General features: G+C 36.6%; 1 protein-coding gene across 1 annotated transcript in view; it reads left to right on the forward strand.

Annotated features, from left to right (window-relative positions):
* Positions 1 to 1,315: 1,315 nt before the first annotated feature.
* The window catches only part of thbs4a (thrombospondin 4a), a 39,723-nt gene continuing 18,676 nt past the window's right edge, over positions 1,316 to 22,362 (forward strand). Inside the window, exons 1-14 of the mRNA XM_056458509.1 lie at positions 1,316 to 1,544; positions 1,894 to 2,091; positions 3,428 to 3,675; positions 5,234 to 5,351; positions 5,829 to 5,911; positions 7,229 to 7,283; positions 7,389 to 7,558; positions 9,120 to 9,257; positions 11,093 to 11,167; positions 11,254 to 11,433; positions 16,321 to 16,425; positions 18,224 to 18,331; positions 18,412 to 18,571; positions 20,231 to 20,349. Coding sequence (XP_056314484.1) covers positions 1,466 to 1,544; positions 1,894 to 2,091; positions 3,428 to 3,675; positions 5,234 to 5,351; positions 5,829 to 5,911; positions 7,229 to 7,283; positions 7,389 to 7,558; positions 9,120 to 9,257; positions 11,093 to 11,167; positions 11,254 to 11,433; positions 16,321 to 16,425; positions 18,224 to 18,331; positions 18,412 to 18,571; positions 20,231 to 20,349 — 1,836 coding nt within the window. The 5' untranslated portion in view covers positions 1,316 to 1,465. The remainder of the gene's footprint in view (positions 1,545 to 1,893; positions 2,092 to 3,427; positions 3,676 to 5,233; positions 5,352 to 5,828; positions 5,912 to 7,228; positions 7,284 to 7,388; positions 7,559 to 9,119; positions 9,258 to 11,092; positions 11,168 to 11,253; positions 11,434 to 16,320; positions 16,426 to 18,223; positions 18,332 to 18,411; positions 18,572 to 20,230; positions 20,350 to 22,362) is intronic.

Consider the following 22,362-nt stretch of genomic DNA (forward strand, 5'->3'; position numbering starts at 1 on the left):
CCCAGATTAATAAAGGGACTAAGCCGAAAAGAAAATGAATAAAAAGTTTTCCCCTTATGCTTTAACACAAAGGTAGTGAACTTTTGAAAGGGCACACTGTCAACATCTTGTCTTTCCTCTGGCATAAACTCTTCTAAAATCCACATTTGCTCAATGCAGTTTGTCATATCAGCAGCAGCATTAATTGTTGATTATTTAGCATCTTTAATACATTGGGCCAGTAACAATGATATTAAAAATAATAATTTCAGCTGATACTGATATCACTTATATCATGCAACCATTGATTTGCATGCCAACAAAATGCATGCAGTAAATGTTGTCAATAGTTTGTTGTTCACAATGCCAGTTATTGTAATTGTCTGTCCTAAAGTGAACAAATTTATGTTAAAGTAACTTTTTTGGGGGAGCAATGGGGGCTATGCATCACATAACAATTCTGCCAGTAATGGTAGACAAAATAATCTAGTATTCAAATGAATTGTGGCAAGTCCAAAGTGCTTAAAGCAGAGGTGTGTGTCCAAACTCTGTCCTAGAGGGCCGCTGTCCTGCAAAGTTTAGTTTCAATCAGACACACCAGAGCTAATCAAGCTCTTACTAAGCTTTCTAGAAACATTCTTGCAGCTGTGTTGAGGCAAGTTGGAGCTAAAATCTGCAGGACACTCGCCCTCCAGGACCAAGTTTGGACATCCCTGGCCTAAAGTGTCTATTAAATTTTGTGGGCAGTTGTTGACTTGGTTATATTTGGCAGATCACCATTGATAAGATGTTGGTGAAGTCCACTAACCAGTTGTCATAACTAGAATACCAATTTGGTGTTTTCTTGTTTAACTGCTGTATAAAACAAGTACACATGCTTGCAGTTTTATTTGAGAGTGCAGGGTACAATAAACAGGCAGTTGTAGAGCTAATGTGCTAAATGCTTTCATAGTTTAACTGATTTTCCATAACTCATCTGTCGTAACACTTAAACAGGCAAGACTCAGCAGGGACATGTCAAGCCAGATTATTCCTGTAATGTTTTTTTTTTTTTTTTTTTTTTTTTTGGCAGGACAGTTTGTTTGGTTAAATGCAAACAGATTGTTAAAGTATGGCATGAATATCTGTGTGCAAATCCACAGTTGCATCTCTCATTAAAAATAATACCTAATGTAACAAAAGCCAGAACATATGCATCATTTACCATCATTACCAAAAACTCTAGGAAAGTTTTGATCTCCAGTAATTTGTGACTTCATTGTGGTAAAAGCACAGATGCTTTCTGGAGGAGGTGCTTGGTCACACCTTATATAAAGAGAGACATCTGAAAAGCGTAAATCACTGGCGGACCAGTCTGGTTCTTGTTCGTCTGCAGGGAACAGTTAGTTCTGTTTTGACGGCTACTGATCAAGACTGAATCAGGAGGGGAAAACGTTTTTACAAGAATAATATTTTTAACTGGATTTCTTTTTTAGATAAATCCACAATGGGCATGTGGACATGGGTCATATTCAGTTTGCAATTAATTTTGCAACTCCTTGACACAGTGAAAACCCAAGGAATTGGTAAGTCCTTAAACTTTATTTTGAACAGTTTGTAAGAAGTTAATTGGCATTTTTGTCAGTGCATTTTAAGAGTCATTGCCATTTTTACCTTTTGCATTACTTATTGTACATGTAAATAATCATAAAAAACATCTATGAGTCAGCATGAACATCATTTCCTGCTGCTGAAATGTATGAAAAGACAACATGCATGTATTAGGACAGTCAATTATCGCCTAATTAATGTTATTAATTCTCCTAGCATGCAGTTGGATTAACAATTTTTGAATGCAGTGTCATTCAAAATGATCAAATGATTAAAAGCATGAAAACTGATACAGATCTGTTGACAAGAATGCATTTTTTCCAGTTTATGATCTTCTGGTGTCACCGGATTGCTTACCAGACCTTCTGCAAGGAGGAATAAAGGCAAAGAATATGGACAATGTTTTTATCCTTGCGACCCTTCAGATGCAGAGCAAAACACCAGCACGTGTCTTCCACATCTTCAATGCTCTAGACAACACAGATTATTTTGATTTTACGGTCCAGGGGAAACTCAACAGAGGTTTGTCTGACCATGTTCCGTTATGGAATAGATACTTTGATGTGCAGTGCTGGGTAACAACTTATTACATATAATATGTATTGTGTGATCAGATTGAAAAAGTCAAATGATTGTAAGTAGAGTGTAATATTTTTGAAGAAAGATTTTTAGTGAAAATAGTGACGCTATGTTAAATAGTTTTTTGGTTCAGTTTATAGGCCACTCAAAACAACAATAGTGTCAACCATTGCATAAATGCACATTCAGTGTTCCAAAGTGCCATCAGCATTTATTGGCATGTCAAGCACGATACAGCAGTTGTGTTCATTATTTTTTACAGATCTGAGAGAATGGGGATCTTCATTTCAGAATTTTTTTTTTAAAAATGCAAATGCTCATAATCAAGATTACAGTTCATTTGAACTTCTTAATCTACTTGATTACATGTTAATGCAATGGAAGAAAATTATTGATAATTCATCAACATTTTTCCTCTTTTTCATTTTTCCTTATCCCTATAAAATGCATTCTGAGAATAAATATTCTAAATATTTTTTAGTTTTCAGTTTAGATTTCAGTTGGATTCACTGAAATCATTTCAATTTTAAAGAAACATGTGGCAAAACACTACACAATCAATTGGCGGTATTATTGTTTTCACAGCAATAAATATCCAATCAAATGCATCATCAGTTGAATCATTTGGTTGAAATAATTAAATATTTTTCTCCAATATAAATATGGTACAAAGTAATCGTTTTCATTTGGCTTAGTCTCTATATCAGACGTCACCACAGCGGAAAGAACCACCAACTATTCCAGCATATGTTTTACATATGCCCTTCCAGCTGCAACCTAGCACTGGGAAACTGGGAAACTAACAGTACGGGCAATTTGGTCAATCACGTCTTTGGACTGTGGGGAAAACCTGGAGCACCCAGAGAAAACCCAGGCCAACTAGGGGAGAACATGCAAACTCCACACAGAAACGCCAACTGACCCAGCTGGGACTCGAACTAGCAACCTTCTTGCTGTGAGGCCACAGTGCTACCCACTAAGGCATTGTGCCACCCCCAATTAACATTAAAAGTTATCCAAAAGTATGTCAAAATACATAACCTTTATCTTTTTAAAATGATCATTTTACTGGTTACTGATTTTATTGGGTAATTTGTAATCAGTAATCAGTCTGGCACTGCTGATACACCTTTGCCTAGTTTTAAACTACTTATTTTAAAGGAGTTGAAACAACTTAAGTTGTTGGGGCAACTTAATTGTTTTATGTTCAATCTACTTAAATTTATAAAAACAATAAAGTTTTTGACCCCCATGCACTAAATACTCTTTCTGTTCACAGTCATTTTAAAATATCTGAAAAGCAATGGAAAGGTCGGGACAACAACTTTCAATAAAGTGCCACTGACAGATGGTCAACACCATCACATACTGCTCCACTTCAGCGGCCTGCAGCAGGGAAGCTCCGCCACGGCCCTCTATGTGGACTGCAGACTGGTGGACAGAGTGTTGGACGTCCCGCTGGCTTTCAAATCACTGCCACAAGGCACCAAACGAGTCACACTCAAGACCCTGCCCACCTCGACCCAGGTAAACCAAGGAAACAGAACAAATATTGGCCTTATTCTGCTGAGATTTCTTGTTAGTCACTTTTAAGTGTTTAAGCATATTATTGAACTGAAGGGAAAGCCTAAATGAAAGTGTATTTATGTAAACATTCTATTAAAATATTTTGTAATCTGAAATTGTAGATTCAAAGCCATTTGAGTAACTATGTTCCAAATTTGAAGCTGATATCAACAAAATTAGAGTTACTATTAAATGCATTCCTCATTCATTCATTCATTCATTCATTCATTCATTCATTCATTTATTCATTCATTTTCTTTTCGGCTTAGTCCCTTTATTAATCTGGGGTCGCCACAGCGGATCGAACTGCCACATTATCCAGCATATGTTTTACGCAGCGGATGCCCTTCCTGCCTCAACCTATCACTGGAAAACATCCATACACACTCACTCACACACATACACTACGGACAATATAGCTTACCCAATTCATCTATTGGATTTGTGGGAGAAACCGAAGCACCTGGAGAAAACCCACGCCAACACGGGGAGAACATGCAAACTCCACACAGAAATGCCAACTGACCCAGCCAACGCTCGAATCAGCGACCTTCAGCGATCTTCTCTCGTGATAGTTCACCCAAAATGTACTCATCCTCAAGTGGTTCCAAATTGTATTGGTTCTTATTCAGTTGAACACAAAATAAGATGTTTTTAAGACTTTTCGAAATGGGTAGCCATTTACTTCCATAGTAGGAAAAACAAACGAAAGTCAAAAGTTACTGGTTTTCAACATTTTTCAAAATAACTTCTTATGATAACACAAACAGGTTTGTAAATTGTAAATGGTGAGTGAATGATGACAGAATTGTTTGTTTTGGGTTGAACTATCTCTTTAATTGAATTCATAATAGCACTTCTATGACAAAACCGTTGGAAAAAAATGCAACCTTGACTGAGATACTTGATTTTAAAACAGTATATTTTAATAAGTAACTTGATACCTCCATCCTGGAGGTTAATAGATTATGATTACTAAAATACTAATATTTTTAATACAATACAGTCAGTTTTTATAGTTATGAGCTAATTTTATTTATTTATTTATTCATTAATTAATTAATTAATTTATTTTATCAAGTTATTTAGTTAAAAGGTTCAGTAATATTGTTAAGAACTGGATCTTTTTTTTCCCATTAATTAAGAAAATTAACCTTCGATTAATTATGTGTAATAACCATGTTTCTGGCGCATTAATTGCTATTTGTTTTACTGCAAAATATTATAGTTTAAGCACAGTTAGTGTAACATTGGTTGATTTGTTGTTGTACTATGGTTATGTTTTTTTGAATCATTGATAACTTTCTTAAGGGACAAGGTATGGCACAGTAAGCAGGATAAAATCTACAAAAGTCCTTTTGGAGGTCAAGACAATTTGAGTTGTGTACTTTTATTTTATGTAATCTCATGATTTTATTATACAATTTAGTTGGGTAGCATGAAAATAGTATCTTATGCCAAATTTCAAAAGATGGAAACTGTGGTATAATCTATTTGTGAACATGTCCCTGTGTTGCAGGATACGCTGTCAGATCTCAAACTTGTGCTTGATGAGTCCATTGATAATGTGGTGGAGCTTCAGGACTGCAGTACACTTTCAGAAATGACTGAACAGAAAGAAACACTGCAACTGCTTGGTGAGGTCTTATGCCTTAATAAAGGTCCCATGAAATTTTTTTCCTCATGAAGTTTTTTTTAGATGTCAGTATCAGAATGTTAGTTTTAAGGATACCTAAAAGCTTGTGTGCTCCTAAACTGTGACAAGCTTGCAGTTTGATCAACTTTCTTTTTTTTACATCACCTCAGTTTTTCATCAAATCTTGACCAATCAAATGCTCTCTATTGTATCTGACATCTCCCGCCCCCTTCAAGATGGATCTCATTTGCTTTTCATTTGATGTTCTTGAGCTCTCACTGGCAGAGCTGTGATAAAAACAAAATGCTATATTGGCTGTATTTAAAAAAAAAGGAGAAGCTACAAATGTCTCACCCTTTATTCATGTTAAGGAAACATGGAATAAAACATGGAATAAAACTGCACATATTTCAAGGCACTTGACAGGATCTTTAATATTATTTCAGAAAATATCTTATTATGTTATCTGTTTTTGAAGGAACAACCTCGAAGGTAGAAGCTGGCCCGATGTTTGAGCTCATGCGAATGATTCAAGAGTTGAAGCAGAAGGTGGATCAGCAGGTATCTTTAATTTATGTCGAGAAATAGTTCCTTAAAGGATAGTTCATCCTGAAATGAAATTATGTCACCTTGTAATCACAATCAAATTTTTATGAAACTGGTATGATCTCCATGAAAGTAATACCAATGTCAGGAATGAATTGTTCCTTTGAGTCATCACTAAATCAGCTAAATAAATCATCCATTGGGCTTCAGCTGTAATTGAGAAAATCGCATGATGGCTATAAGTGAATATCAACATACTTTTGAATCTAGTCATCACACCGTGCTAAAGAAAATTTTGAATATAGCATAAAAGTATGAACTTCTATTTTAACTTTGTTGCTTCAGCATCATTTTCAGCGTAATTCATTAGTGACCAGAGTCTTAAAATGCTCCACACATCTCATTCAAGTTTGTACCAACCTAATGACTTTAATTCTCCGTGAAAGAAATATTGATGCTCAATTTAGGATCAGTTTGTTGATTTTGAGTCTGATCTTCTCGCTGTATCAGTTGATTCATTCGACAGTATCAGTTTGAAGGATTCATTAATCAAGCTTCAATTCTAATTGAGTGGTTTGGTGATGAAGAGGTGATGATTATTAATGAATATCAGCTTAAAATTACATCTGGTCCTCAAAAAAATTACAAGATCTACAGAAAACTTGTGTATCAAAAAAAAGTTTGTGAAGACTTACATTTTGTAGCAATAGAGAGTTAAAACAAACCTCTAACATCATGACTTCATTTCTTTAACATTACTAATGTCATCATGTTTTTTTATGCCACATTTAGTCACTGAATTATTTTAGGACAACAAATCAGGTTAAATGATTTATTGTGATTTACCATCTCACTGATTCACAGTGTTGTAGGAATTATTAATGAATATCAAATGATAATTGTGATAAATGTTGATTTTACACACTTATTGGAGTTTAGAGACATTAAATTCATAGCATTTGTGACTTTAATAACTCTTAAAAATGCTCCACAAAAGTCATTCAGGTCTATAAAAACATAATGACTTATTTCTCTGTGTAGGAGATTACATTTTTCTTTGAGTCTGATTTCTTCAATAAATCGCTCCATTCAGTTCACAGAATCATTCTCAATGATTCTCAGTGTTCATGAATCAGGCTTCAAATCACTCATTGGAAAATGGGTTTTTAGAAGCCTTTGAAAAACTTGAATTGACAGCGTTATAGTCATGAATAATTCTGAAAAGGTTTCCACTAACGTCATTTAACACTGAAATGAAGCAAATTATGACAGACTTTGCTCTTTAAAACTTCTACAGAACTTCACCATAATGACCACCTGTTTTCATAACAGACCAAAGAAACTGCTGACCTGAAAAAGACCATCTTGGAGTGTGTTCCATGCAACGGTAAGATAATTAGAAACTGTAGTAGAAGTCAGTTAGTAGAAATATTTTAAATGAGTACGCTGAAGGTGTCTGACAAGTGAGCTCAACTGTTCTTAAACTCTTCAGGATTAGGAGGACAACTACATGCAGCGCTACAGAATAAAAAGCCATCCAATTGTGGACCAGGGGTCTGTTTTACACAAGACTTGTGTGTTGAAAAAGCTGACGGTGTGGACTGTGCACCTTGTCCTGAGGGTTACACTGGAGATGGAGTCCATTGTGATGATGTAGATGAGGTTAGACTCAGATTTATTTGTTTACATTAACTAATCTAATGCTGATGATACACAGGGCAACTATTTTGAGCAATGTTGCTGAGCATATTAATCAATTAAGGCAATGAATTACAAATACAGTGTAGTTGCCCATTCCTAATAAAGAAATAGCCAAACAACAGCACTCTGCAAAATTACAAAAAGATTGCTTGAAAAGTGTATCATCAACATTAGGAAGTATTTATATTTATTTACAGTATATATTTAATCAAAACCTCAATGTTTTCTACTACAGTATGTTTAGCGCTATACATGAGTCAAGGATGAGACGTCCCGTTTTAGTGTCCACATCAAATGAAATCACAAAAGGGATTTTTATGCATATTAGATGCATACTTTTTTATAAAAATTTTTGTAAAATTTATTGATTATTTATTTATTTATTTATTTATTTATTTATTTATTTATTTATGCTTCAACACTGAGATGCTTAAATTAAGTTTTTTTTATTATATAATCAAATAATACCAGTTTAAAGATGTGTCATTAACTGTTGTTTTTTCTTTTTTGTATAACAACTCATTCAACTGAATGACATTTTAGAGGGAGTCTTTTATAGTAATGTAAGTAGTAAGTAATATTTATTTATATAGCGTTTTTATAGTGTATGACCGTACGGCCACATCGCTTCACAATCATGGGGGTGCAGTATCCATTTGGGTGATGCGACGGCAGCCACAGGACAATGGTACCACCACAAACCAGCTATAGGTGGAGTGGAGAGACAGTGATAGAACCAATCAGGTGGATGAGGATGATTGGGAGGCGCGGGTACGCGAAAATGGACACTGGGGTTACACCCTAACCTTTTACGAGAATGTCATGGAATTTTTAATGACCACAGAGAGTCAGGACCTCGGTTTAACGTCTCATCTGAAAGACAGCGCCCACTGACAGTACAGTGTCCCCTTCACTATACTGAGGCATTAGGACTCACACAGGCCACCTCCTGCTGGCCTCACTAACACCACTTCCAACAGCAACCTGGTGTTCCCATGTGGTCTCCCATTCAGGTACTGACCAGGCTCAGCCCTGCTTAACTTCAGTGAGTAAACGTTCTTGGGCTGCAGGGTGATGGCTATATACGTATCACAATAAAAATGTATGGGTTTCCTCTGAAAACTGATCTTTAGATGTAACTTTGAATGAACTATTGTTTTTTTACCTCTCCACTCAGTGTTTAGTTCGATAATTAGAGGAGCACAATTACACTCATGAACATTTTTATTTTATACATTTTTTTTCCATTACTCACTGCAGTATCTGTGTTAACTCAGACTGTTTAACACTGTGCTCTTTTTAACTGATAAACAATAAAACTCGTTCAGGAACACATAATGATTTATTAACATTTTATCAGGCTTTCAATAGGGGTTTTATTAGACTAATTATTGTTTAAATGATTGCATAAGTTCTATGGTAATCCCCTGTGGGTTTCACATCTTGTATGACTTCATGTACTGCTGAGGATTGATTGTGAACACCATAAATTCAGCTAACTTTATAAATGGTTCAACTGCAGTGCCAGTTCAACCCATGTTTCTTCGGTGTGAGGTGTGTGAACACTGCTCCGGGGTTCAGATGTGAACAGTGTCCACGAGGCTTCAGCGGTCCAGAGGTCCAGGGTGTTGGCGTTAATTACGCTCAGACAAACAAACAAGTGGGTATTTGGCACAATGCTTAATTTAATCACATTTTCACTCTCAGAAAAATACAGAAACACTACTGGGAGGCTACCTTACATGCACCCTTAAGGTAATGATAAGTATGATTCAGGGTTTTTTTTACAGTCCTGTTTCACATGTACATGCTATGTTCTTATGCTGGTGGCATGAATGTAAGACTTTATTTAAAATATATATTCAATTTTTTGAACTGTAATACTATATCGATGTAGATAATAATATATAGATATCTGGGTCACACTTTACAATAAGATTAATGTTAGTTAATGTATTTACTAACATGATGTAATAATGAACAATACTTGTGCAGCATTATTAATCATAATTCAACATTTACTAGTGCATTATTGACATCCAAAATCATGCTAGATAACATTAGTTAATGAACTAGGAGTTAATGAAGTTAAAATTAGCAACTTTATTTTCATTAACTAATGCTAACAAAGATTAATAAATACTATAATGAATGTATTGTTCATTGTTTGTTAGTGTTAGTAAATAAATGCATTAATTAACATGAATCATTAGGACATTATTGTAAAGTGTTATCGATATTTGTTTTTTAGCAGTGAATAAAAATTAATTTAAATTCAAGTTTACTTGTATAGCGCTTTTCACAACTATTGTAAGCATAATTTATAAGCAGCTTCACAAAAGGTGCACATCATTACAGTACAGCCAAAATAAGAAAGGTTTAGTTGTTGTGCGTAAAACTGGTAGTATATGTAGTCAACCTGCAGTTATACGGTATACAGTGGTCTTCCAAAAGAAATAATATGTAATTAAAATGTAGGAGATATGTCCATGTCACTTATATCAGAATTGTAGCATTGTGATATGTCATGATACTGAATAATTGCACTTTTATAAACAATGATATTTTGTGCCAGTCTTTCATGTTCACAACTGTATCATTTTAAAAAAATCATAGCACTTCAGAATGTTCCTACACTCTCAGAAATAAAGGTACGTGATCTGTCACTAGGGTGGTACCTTTTCTAAAGGAACAAATCTGTACCTAAAAGGTCTATATTAATACCTTAAGGGTACATATTAGTACCTAAAAAGTACAAAAGTGTTCCTCTTAAAATTTGTAGGTACTAATAAGTACCCTTGAGGTATTAAAATTGACCTTTTAGGTACAAATTTGTACCTTTCGAAAAGGTACCACCCCAGTGACAGATCACGTACCTTTATTTCTGAGAGTGTATACTGTGAAAATTTAAAATAATAATAAAATATGATCAAAAAGTCAAGTCCTATAATAATAAATGAATCAGATTCCAACTTTCTAAGTTATACAAATTTCACTTACTGTTTTAAGTCAGTTTAACTGATGCAAGCAAATAAAAAAATTAAGGCAGCAACAAATTTTTAAGTGTCATTAAATAACCTTAACCCTGAACTCCACCTATGTAGTTTACTTATTTAGCACCTTATCTTTTTAAGGCAAGTACTGTTAAATTACATGAAATAAAAATACTATAAAATAAAGTGCAATCAATAATAGTGGCATTTAAAGAACAACATCTGATTAACCCTTTTATGGTCACACTTTATTTTAATGCACAACTCATGCTATACGTAAGCTACTAAAAAGACTTTTAGCTCAATAAACTACCAGTTAGCTGCTTATTAAATGTTGGAAAGCTAGTAGTTGGGATTATGTATTGGGTAGGCATGTAAAATAAGATCATTCTTTATAAGGGCTAATAAACACTTAAAATCTTAATAATAGGCAGGTTATGGGCCAGTAGTAAATGGTGTAAATTGCTGCTTAAACTAAAGTGTTACCCCTTTTTCTTATCAGATCTGTAATGACATTGATGAGTGCCTGGTGGATAATGGTGGATGCACACCCAATTCAAACTGCCATAACACAATGGTAAGATGATATTAAGTGCGATCCTTGTGTGGCCAATGTAAAATGCAGTAAATGTGTTGACTTGTGAAAGTGTTGCTGTATTGTAGGGAGCGTTTCACTGTGGAAGCTGTAAAGCCGGCTTCACTGGAGACCAGAACTCTGGCTGTAGAATTGCAGGCCCTGATGTTGTTCCTCTGATGGAAAGACTGTGTGGAAACGGCCAGCCAAACCCCTGTGACATCAATGCGGAGTGTGTCGTGGAGAGAGATGGCAGCATCAGCTGTGTGGTGAGATATTGAGCATTAAGACTGGTGTTTCCTTTTTTTAAAGGTGCTAAATGTACTTTTTTGACTCTTCTAAATCATAGAAATAATATAATATGCAGTGGTGGTTCTAGCTTGATTGGCATCCTGGGCAAACCACCCCATATATGCCCTCCCTCTTTAAGCTTATAAATAGTTGCAAGGTTACATGGAGTTAAGATAAAAAAGGACCATTAAATGTATGTAAATGTACAATCTTAAAAAATGTGTGTTGTTTTAGCCCAACGTTGGGTACAATATGGACAAAACCAGAATTGGAATTATTTTTAAAAATTAGATTTATTATAAATAAAAATATTATTCATTCATTCATTCATTCATTTTGTTGTCGGCTTAGTCCCTTTATTAATCTAGGGTCTCCACAGCGTAATGAACCACCTATTATTATTATTATTATTATTATTATTATTCATTCATTCATTTTCTTTTCGGCTTAGTCCCTTTATTAATCTGGGGTCGCCACAGCGGAATAAACCGCCTATTATTATTATTATTATTATTATAAATAAATAAATAACAGAAATCTATCCTAAATAATGTAAAGACAAAACTGGAGTGATATGCTATGATCAAAAAAATATGTTTTATAGAATTATCTGTTCATCTTAGACACGACTTCAGGCTGAGAATTATTGTAGTCTTACCTCCCTGACTCTTTATCCTACTTTCTGCTTCATAGCTAAATAAGACCATAATCATGTTATGTAACATGTATCGTGTCATGTTACAGTTTTGTCAACTAGCGAAAGTTGCTGCGTGCCGACACCTCGTGTGTCATATAGTAACATAAAAGGCTGTTACTCCGGTTTCACATCGCATGAGCGGCACGTATTTTATCAGCGTCCATGTAAACATCCGGGATTCACACCAGGATCAGGAGCAGCGTCAGTTTGCTTTCACCAGTGTTGTTTCTGTTGCACATCGAGGAAAAACAAACTTGCGTTTTACAAAAGATGTCAAATGTGAATGGCCTAACATCTTTATTCCTGGATTACCACTCTTGGGGTTAATACACTTGCATAAAGTAAATCGTATCTCAAATCTTACTGGGGCACATGTGATTTTTACTGGGGCAGGTTTTTTTCTTTCTTTTGCACCGTTTCCCCATGCCGCCCCCAGAAAGATGCCACCCCAGGCGATCGCCTATATTGCCCATGCCTAAATCCACCACTGATAAAATGTATGCAGAATTTGAAGAAACATGCTAAGTGAACATTCTTGATTATCTTAAAAAAACAATGCTAAAGTCAGTTATTCTGCTTTGAAAATGTGCTTTCTGTCTGACTGTCTGCACCTGACTGTCTGCACCAGACAACAAGACATTTAAATACAGTCATTCAGAAGCTCAGAATAGTGCTCTGCACTCCAAAGAAATGTGAAATCTAATTATTACTTGTTAAACCTTTCTATAGGTAATACAAGTAAATGTGGATGACTTTTATTTTTTATTTTCAATATATGAGATAAATGATCTGCTACTGCTTTCAGTATGGCAATAAATGTCACATAAAAAGGTATTCAACTCACACTGGCAACATTTAAGAATAAATAAAGTGCATAATCAGTAACCATCAGTGACCAGCATCATAGAAGTGTATGCTGTTGTTTATCCGTGAGATATAGAAGCCGTTTCTAAAATAGAAATTTCAGATGATCCTTTTAACATGGAAAATATTCCTTCAGTCATGTGTAGTTTGGACTAATTGTGTAGCCTCGATCGTCAAGCATGCTCCTGTTGGTGTCATCAATCTGGCATCCTGTTATTGCATAGAGTAGTCGGAGGAGGAGCAGCCATGAGAAAAAGTGTGTTGAATTACCAGTGTAATACCTACTTTAACCACTGGGTGTCGTTCTTACATACTGCACCTTTAAAGAGCCCATATTATACATGAAATAGTAAATATTTAGGTTGTAAGGGTCTCCAACATCAGTAATATGCATGCAAGGTCAAACAACACTTTCATGGTCTTATAACCTGCTTTTATTTCTACCTAATTATCCCAACGACTCCCATATGAATCGTTCAGCGATTCATTTGTTACCAAACCCCTCCTCAGCGCGAAGCTAATCTGCGCTGATTGGACCGATGACAGCCTGCTGCGATTGGTCGACACGGACAAGGCTTCAGCGCAAGACAGAGTGAAATGTACAGCTGCTAATCAACAATATAAAAGTAGTCACAGTACATACACGCTTTATAGTGGATTTTGGCTGCCAGTGAGTGAATGTAAATACAGACGATGGACTAGAAAATACTGACGACTAACTATTTTATTGAGCAAAAAGTCCAAGAACTGGCGAGGAGATCTCCTTTTCACACACACACACACACACACACACATACACACACACACACACGCACACACGCACACACACACACACACACACAGGGCCGGCGCGTCCATAGAGGAGACTTAGGGCGGCAGAACAGAGAGGGCGCGGCGCTCAGTTATATCCACCAAACAATCAATTTCAACCGCGACACCCCCCGGTCCTCATTTTACTAACGGGTCCCTTTCGTTTTCACTATTGGGTTGAGGGCGGCGTGATCATCCTTTGCCTACAGCGTTACACACACGAGGACACACACACACACATTACCCTCAGAGGAGACACACACACACACACACAAATTACACTCCTCCCCAAGGACACGACACACACGCCTAGAGCGCCAGTTCAGCTTGCTGGGTGCAATTTATACACCTCACCTTGAAACCTGAGCTGAACGATTTTGAAACTTGACCGTTGCATGTGTGTAGCAACAGCTGACGATCCGTAAACAAAGCGGCGATATGAGAATATAAAGAGTTAACCTGATACAGTACACGCGGTTACAAGTAACAAAACACAACTAAATACATAATTTTCAAGCTAGAGTAAACAAGGCAACAATTTTAATCGCACGTACTTACACTTGTGAAATGGGGGAAGAAACTGATTCATGATGCACTGATCCATGTTCTGACAGTCTTTACTAATCCTTCCTTTAACAAACCGATGAAGTCTTCTTTGTAAGCATGTAGTTTCCAGAAGCACTCGATCTGCTCAAGGCTGGGCTATATTGCTGAGGTTTCATCTTTAATTAGACTGTCAATAATATCCATCTGCACTGCGTGACTTCATTCGACCGTTGTCTGTCTGTGTGTCTGTGTGTGTCTCTGTGTGTTTGTGTGTGAGACTTTTTTTCTGTTAGTGGGCGGGGCCGCAGGTTTCAAATCTCCCGGGTTTGCGCGCACAACTACTTGTGTTTCGTAGCCGCGTCATCACGAAACACCTAATGACTCGTTATCAAGACGACTTGTTTGAAGCACTATGAGTCGACTCTTTTATAGATGAATCAATAGTTTTAAACACTGTACACTTACAGATTTAAGCCTTAGCTGGATATTTCACTTCACACTTAGAGCTGTGTTACACATTACATGGAAGGGCATTTTCAAAAATCCATAATATGGGCTCTTTAAGAAAGCATAAAGGTAGATGACCAGATTTTTCATTTTTCAATACTGGATCCCAGTTATGTAAGTAATAATTGATGGCAAGGCTTAAATTATTAGAAAATAATGTATTTTATTATTTTAATAATTGGCGATGCAGCCACGATGTGAAGCGAAGTAACAGTTACATATTGGTTGTTATTTTTTGTTTGAATAATTCAGCTGATCATAATCAATTATTCTGCTTATTTTACAGAGCTAAAGACATTTTTCAGATGTTGTATTTCAAGACATTTGTTAGGTTTTTTTCCTCTTGTGTCTTGTATTGGTTTCTTACCCATTTTATCCAAAGCCTTTTTTATTTAGATTAGATTTAGAATTTTTTTCTTTTATTTGTTGCATTAGTATGGCTTTAGATTAAGCGTTTATTCAAACAATTAATTTATTTTGGTTTGCACATGAGTTAATGTAAGCTGTGCAAACATTGCTTTGGTCAGCACTGGATCTGTTTTGTTAACTTTGTTGAATAAGAAAGACTAAAACTGAATAATATATAACATAAAAAGCAGAATAGAAATGTGTTCGCAAAATAAAATATAAACTAAAACTAAAAAACATGAATGAATTGAACTAATACAAAACTGTAATGTACAGCAAATATAATAAAAATTGTATTAAAATAAAAACTAATTTATTAATGCAAAACTATAAGCTTGATTTGGTCAAGACTTGCCTGGAACTGCTTTAGCCGAATGACATCCTGCAAAACAATTCCATAATTGTTCAACAGCCAATCATAATCATCTGTTCAACATCCATGTAGTTTAAATAGTTATGTTTCTACTGCATTGACATGCAGTTAAAGTCTAAATTTATGATAACTATATTGGTGGGGTGTTAATTTTTGAACAATAAATGAGACATCGCATCACTAAAGAACAAAAAATGGGTCCAAAATCAATCAAATATTATAACCACCACAAATTCAATAAGTTCACATATTTTAACCCTTTGAATTACAGCTTGTAATTTGTTTGTGTATACTAAAGGCTTTTGGGATTATTATAGTCTTGGATAAGTCAATGATAAAAAAAACACCAACAACATTTTTGATGTATTGTTTTGTGTAGTCACAATATTGCACATTGCAATTATATGATTGGCAAGCATTGAATAGACTTTTCTCATGACAGAAGCCTAATACTTGCACTCAATAATAAAGATATTTTAGAAAGATAAATTGAGGACAAAACTTGACTTCTTTCTTTTCTGAACACTAAAGTTGAGCTGAAATATGGGACTGTCCTGAAAATGTGGGACATCTTGTCATAAAGGAAATTTATGGAACAGTTCATCTTGGTGATTTTCTTGTTTTATGTCATGACATGTTTTATAATCTTATTGTTATTAGTGTAAAATTGGCTGGGCTGGAAATGGCTACGTTTGTGGAAAGGACACAGACATTGACGCCTATCCAGATGACATACTTAAGTGCAGAGATGCAACCTGTAGAAAGGTAAGATTCTTGTTATCTGCTATTTCAGTTTTTATATTTTGAATTTTGTTCAGTTGTGATATCAAAACAGAGATACTTCATTTATCTGTGAATTTTTGTAATAAAGTTCAACGAGAACACTTTAGTTTCGGGGAGTTCACTATTATCAGTAACTTTTGCTGGAGTAAACTTCATTTACTGCTTATTAATAGTTATTAAGGTAGGATTGTATTCTAGAGCTTAAGGTATTATATTGGATTAAGGGATGTACAATATTGTCGTGCTGAATAAGTCATTAATATATGCCTCAAAAGTAATAAATAAAAAGCCAATATTCAAGTTAATAAGCAAATAGTTCAAAGTGAGAATTAGATCTGCAGCATTTATGCATCTAAGTTCATTTACAGATATACTAAAGAACAATTTTATAATAAAAATGATTTAATAATTTTTGAAAGTCTCTTTTTCTCACCAACGCTACATTTTATTTGATCGAAAAAGACGAGAATTCAGTAAAACACAATTTATTTTAAATATTATTAAATAATCATTGTTGTGATTAAAAATTAAAGTTTAGTATTTCTATGCATTTTAGAGTGTAATTTATGTGTTGATGAAGCTGAAATCTTTGTTTGTTTTCATTATCACAATCCATCAGAAATCATTTTAACAATTGGGATACTTTACTGAATACAAAAATCAAAAGCAGGGTTTATTTTGACATATAAATATTGTTTTCATTCATTCATTCATTTTCTTTTCGGCTTAGTCCCTTTATTAATCCGGGGTCGCCACAGCGGAATGAACCGCCAACTTATCAAGCACATGTTTTATGCAGTGAATGCCCTTCCAGCCGCAACCCATCTCTGGGAAACATCCATACACACTCACTCACAATCATACACTAGGGACAATTTAGTCTTACCAATTCACCTGTGCCGCATGTCTTTGGACTGTGGGAGAAACCGGAGCACCCGGAGGAAACCCACGCGAAGGCAGGGAGAACATGGAAACTCCACACAGAAACACCAACTGACCCAGCCGAGGCTCGAACCAGCAACCTTCTTGCTGTGAGGCGACAGCACTGCCTACTGCACCACTGCCTCGCCTGTTTATATTCATAATTTACTGCATTCTTACTGATTAAAATAGCTTTCTTTTTAAAAGATCTTAATACCAATAGTATTAATATTGTTTATTAGTGTTAATTAATTTATAGCGTTAATTAATTTATGTTAATTACATCCTAGTCATTTTGACAAACTTTATATTGTTATACTATTTTATTGTTGAAATTGTAATCAAATAATAAATAAATCACAGCACTCTGCCAGATAAGTTTGATGCTGTGACCAAATTTTTTCAAATGACAGGTACCAAACAATATCTGCACGTAATACTTGATGAATCACTTGAGAAAAGAAAAAAACATACATTTTGATTGTATGCCTTCATCAGTGTAATGATCCTTTAACTCTTGCTTCTTAAACACTCTGTCATTTCAGATGTTCACAGTCAATTGAGTAATGCCACAGTCACACTAGAGTTTGAGCATACAACATTCTGTTGTAAGGTGCTGCGAAAAGGGGTGGGATTAAGCAAGATGATTAGACATTTAAAAAAGGGAGCGATTGGTTCATATTTAACATTTCTGCCCAGAGAGGTCATGTTTTGACCTTCGATTGGTCTCACACAGTCATGTGAGGCAATTTTGCAGGTCAGAGTTCAGAGTATTTTCTGGTATTGTATTAGGAGTAACATTAAAGATGAAACCATATTGTAAAGTGTTGCTCGTTTATCTCACTTTTTATTTTTTCAGGATAACTGCATGTTTGTTCCCAACTCTGGCCAAGAAGACGCCGACAGGGATGGGAAGGGAGACGCTTGTGATGAGGATGCAGATAGTGATGGCATACTTAATGATCAGGCACAGATGGAACAAATGTTTCTTATAAACAAATCTTTCCTTCAGCTGAGAAGCTTACATAAATGCCTATATTCCTACAGGACAACTGCTGGCTGACGCCTAACATAGACCAGAAAAACAGTGATAAAGATCTGCATGGTGACGCATGTGATAACTGCATAGAAATCAAGAACCCAGACCAGCGTGACACAGACAATGATGGACTGGGAGACGCCTGTGATGATGACATAGACGGGGATGGTAATTTCAGATTTACTCACCATCAAGTTTTTTTTCATTCTGTTGAACACAAAAGAATAAATATTCACGACAGTAGGTAACCAGACAGTTGATGATATATTGACTTCCATTAATCTGGTTTCTAACAATCGTCAAAATATCTTCGACTGAGTTTGTTCTAAGATCTGAGATAAGTTTGGAACAACCTAAAGGGATTGTTCGCCCAAAAATGAACATTCTGACATCATTTTCTCACCTTTCAAACCTTTATGAGTTTTTTTTTCAGTTAATCACATTATATTTTGAAGAGTGCTGTAACCTGTAACCATTGACTTCCTTAGTATTAGTTTTTTTCTACTTTGTAAGAAGTCAAGGGTTACAGGTTTTCAGCTTTCTTCAAAATATCTTCTTTTCATTCATTCATTTTCCTTTACTTAGTCCCTTTATTTATCAGGGGTTGCCACAGCGGAATGTACTGCCAACTTATCCAGCATATGTTTTACGCAACCCAGTACTGGGAAACACCCATACATTCTCACATTCACACACAAACTCATACACTACAGCCAATTTAGTTCATCAATTCACCTATAGCATGTGTTTGGACTGTGGGGAAAACCAGAGCACCCGGAGAAAACCCACAACAACACAGAGAGAACATGCAAACTCCACAGAGAAATGCAAACTGACCCAGCCGGGACTCGAACCAGTGACTTTTTTGCTGTGAGGCGACAGTGCTAACCACTGAGCCACCGCGCCACCCTATCTACTTTTTTTGTGTTCATCAAAATAAAGAAACTCATAAAGGTTTGGGGTTGAGTAAATAGTGAGTGCATTTTCAGTTTTGGGTGAGCTATCCCTTTAAGGGTCAGTGCATGATCTCATACAGTAGTTTAGTTTGAAAAATAATAAAATGATCTCTTTATTTCAGGTCCTATTTGTTTAACTTTTTGTCCGCTTCTCTGCTACAGTAGCATTTCATCTGCCATCCGGCTGCTAAGTGGCCAAAGATACATTTTTATTAGTAGAAATGGGCTGTTATGTTTTAAATATACTTTTTTGCACGTCAGGCCTGTTTTCTATCCTGATTTTTCCAGAGCTTAGGTCATTTTTATGAGGAAAAACAGAAGCTACTGTGTTTTAGAAGCTCAAATTAGAGCACTCTTTAGCTTGCGCGGGTCATGTAAAACTGAAGTGACCTGTAAAGATATTAACTGCACCACACTGATCATTTTCTTTCAAATGCTCAATTATTCCTTCCAGTCTGAAATGTGTAAAATCGAGTCCAGGTGGTGTTTGACATTTAGGGTCTGCTCATCAAGGCAGAAATCCAGACACTTGATTAGATGCTTTAAAGCTTGGTCATGGCTCCTTTGAGCGACCACATTTCCAAAGAGATCCCAAGCCAAAAGCTGCTGGCGCATGGAAACTATTCCACAGAAGTCTTTTTTTTCCGTAACACTGCCACCTTGTGACATAACAGCACACAAAGACGTTGCTGTATGCAAGTCTAAAACTGTGCAACGCTTTTCTGCTGATGGAGTTTGCTCCATTCAGTGACATTTTAGACAGTACACCTCTGGATACTGTTGTATGATGCTTTCCTTTGCAGCACCAGAGCTGCTTCATTTTATATGCTGGCTGACCATGCTGTGTGTTTTCTTTCTGTACATCTGACAGGTTTGAAGAATATCCTGGATAACTGTCAAAAAGTTCCCAACCCTGACCAGAAGGACAAAGACCATGATGGTGTTGGTGATGCATGTGATAGCTGCCCTGAGGTGTCAAACCCCAACCAGGTGACTATTCTATTCTATTCTATTCTATTCTATTCTATTCTATTCTATTCTATTCTATTCGATTCTCACTCACTCTCCTTTAGATAAGTCCCTGCTTTATCAGTGGTTGTCACAGCAGAATGAACTGCCAACTACTTGACATATGTTTTACACAGAGAATGCCCTTCCTGCCGCAACCAAGCACTGAGAGTACAACCTTCAGTGCTGTGAAATACCCACTCACTCCTCTCATATGCACACTAATGCCATTTTAGTCCATCAAATTAACCTACACTTACCAGCCACTTTATTAGATACACCTGTCCAACTGCTCGTTAACGCAAATTTCTGAACAGCCAATTACATGGCAGCAACTCAATGCATTTTGGCATGTAGACATGGTCCAGACGATCTGCTGCAGTTCAAACAGAGTATCAAAATGGAGAAGAAAGGTGATTTAAGTGACTTTGAATGTGGCATGGTTGTTGGTGCCAGACAGGCTGGTCTGAGTATTTCAGAAACTGCTGACCTAATGGGATTTTCACGCACAACCATCTTTAGGGTTTATAGAGAATGGCCTGAAAAAGATAAAATATCCAGTGAGCGGCAGTTCTGTGGGTGCAAATGCTTTGTTGATGCCAGAGGTCAAAGGAGAATGGCCAGACTGGTTCCAGCTGATAGAAAGGCAACAGTAACTCAAATAACCACTCGTCACACCTGAGGTATGCAGAAAAGGATGGGCTACAGCAGCCGAAGACCACACCGGGTGACACTCCTGTCAGCTAAGAACAGAAAACTGAGGCTACAATTCACACAGGCTCACCAAAAGTGGACAATAGAAGATTGGAAAAACGTTACCTGGTCTAATGAGTCTCAATTTCTGATGCAACATTCGGATGGTAGGGTCAGAATTTGGCGTCAACAACATGAAAGCCTAGATCCATCTTGGTTTGTATCAATGGTTCAGCTGGTGGTGGTGGTGTAATAGTGTGGGGGATATTTTCTTGGCACACTTTGGGCCCATTAGCACCAATTGAGCATCGTGTCAACGCCACAGCCTACCTGAGTATTGTTACTGACCAGGTCCATCCCTTGAATCAAGCTTGAATCAAGCTTGAATCATCGGCTTGAATCAAGATGGCGCCGATGACGATGGCAGCCTCCGTGTCGTGCTCTGCAGTAGTGTTTGTGTTTTTGTTAGTTTGTCCTGTCTCGAGTCATTTTCCTACAATTAGTTTCACCAGAGACGAATTGTTGGACATTCAGGCACATACACCACCGAATAGTTTTCCATACCTGGATTTATCTGATGTTCTGTTGGACATCGTAGTCGGAGGAGCCGCGGTGCTGCTCAAACGCTTTCAAGCGCGCAGACGAGGAAAGCGTGCAGGCGCGCTTGTGAAACTCAGACAGCGCGGATTTCGGACCGCGCTGCCTAGCATTCATCTAGCAAATCTCCGCTCTCTACCCAACAAAATAGACGAACTCATTCTGCTCTCTCAGACAAACAGGGATTTTCTGCATTCAGCTGCTCTGTGTTTCACGGAAACCTGGCTGAACGACACCATACCGGACAACGCGCTTCACCTACCGGGCTATCAGCTGTTCAGAGCGGATCGCGACGAAGAATCAACGCGGAAATCACGCGGTGGCGGGACGTGCTTTTACATCAATGAAAGGTGGTGTACAGATGTAACAGTTTTAAAGAAGATGTGCTGTCCAGATCTCGAAGCACTGTTTATTAACTGTAAGCCTTTTTACTCCCCGCGCGAGTTCTGCTCGTTCATCCTCGTCAGTGTTTACATTCCTCCGCTCGCGCACGCGAGTCTGGCGATACAGAAACTAGCTGATCAGATCACGGTGTTAGAGCAACAACACCCGGACTCTGCTTTAATCATTCTCGGGGACTTTAACAAAGCAAAACTGTCCCGTGAACTGCCAAAATAAAGACAGCATGTTACATGTCCCACAAGAGACAGAAATATACTGGATCACTGTTATACTACAATAAAGGATGCATACCGCTCCGTCCAA

This window comes from Danio aesculapii, chromosome 5, assembly GCF_903798145.1.
Source record: "Danio aesculapii chromosome 5, fDanAes4.1, whole genome shotgun sequence".
Lineage (NCBI taxonomy): Eukaryota > Metazoa > Chordata > Actinopteri > Cypriniformes > Danionidae > Danio > Danio aesculapii.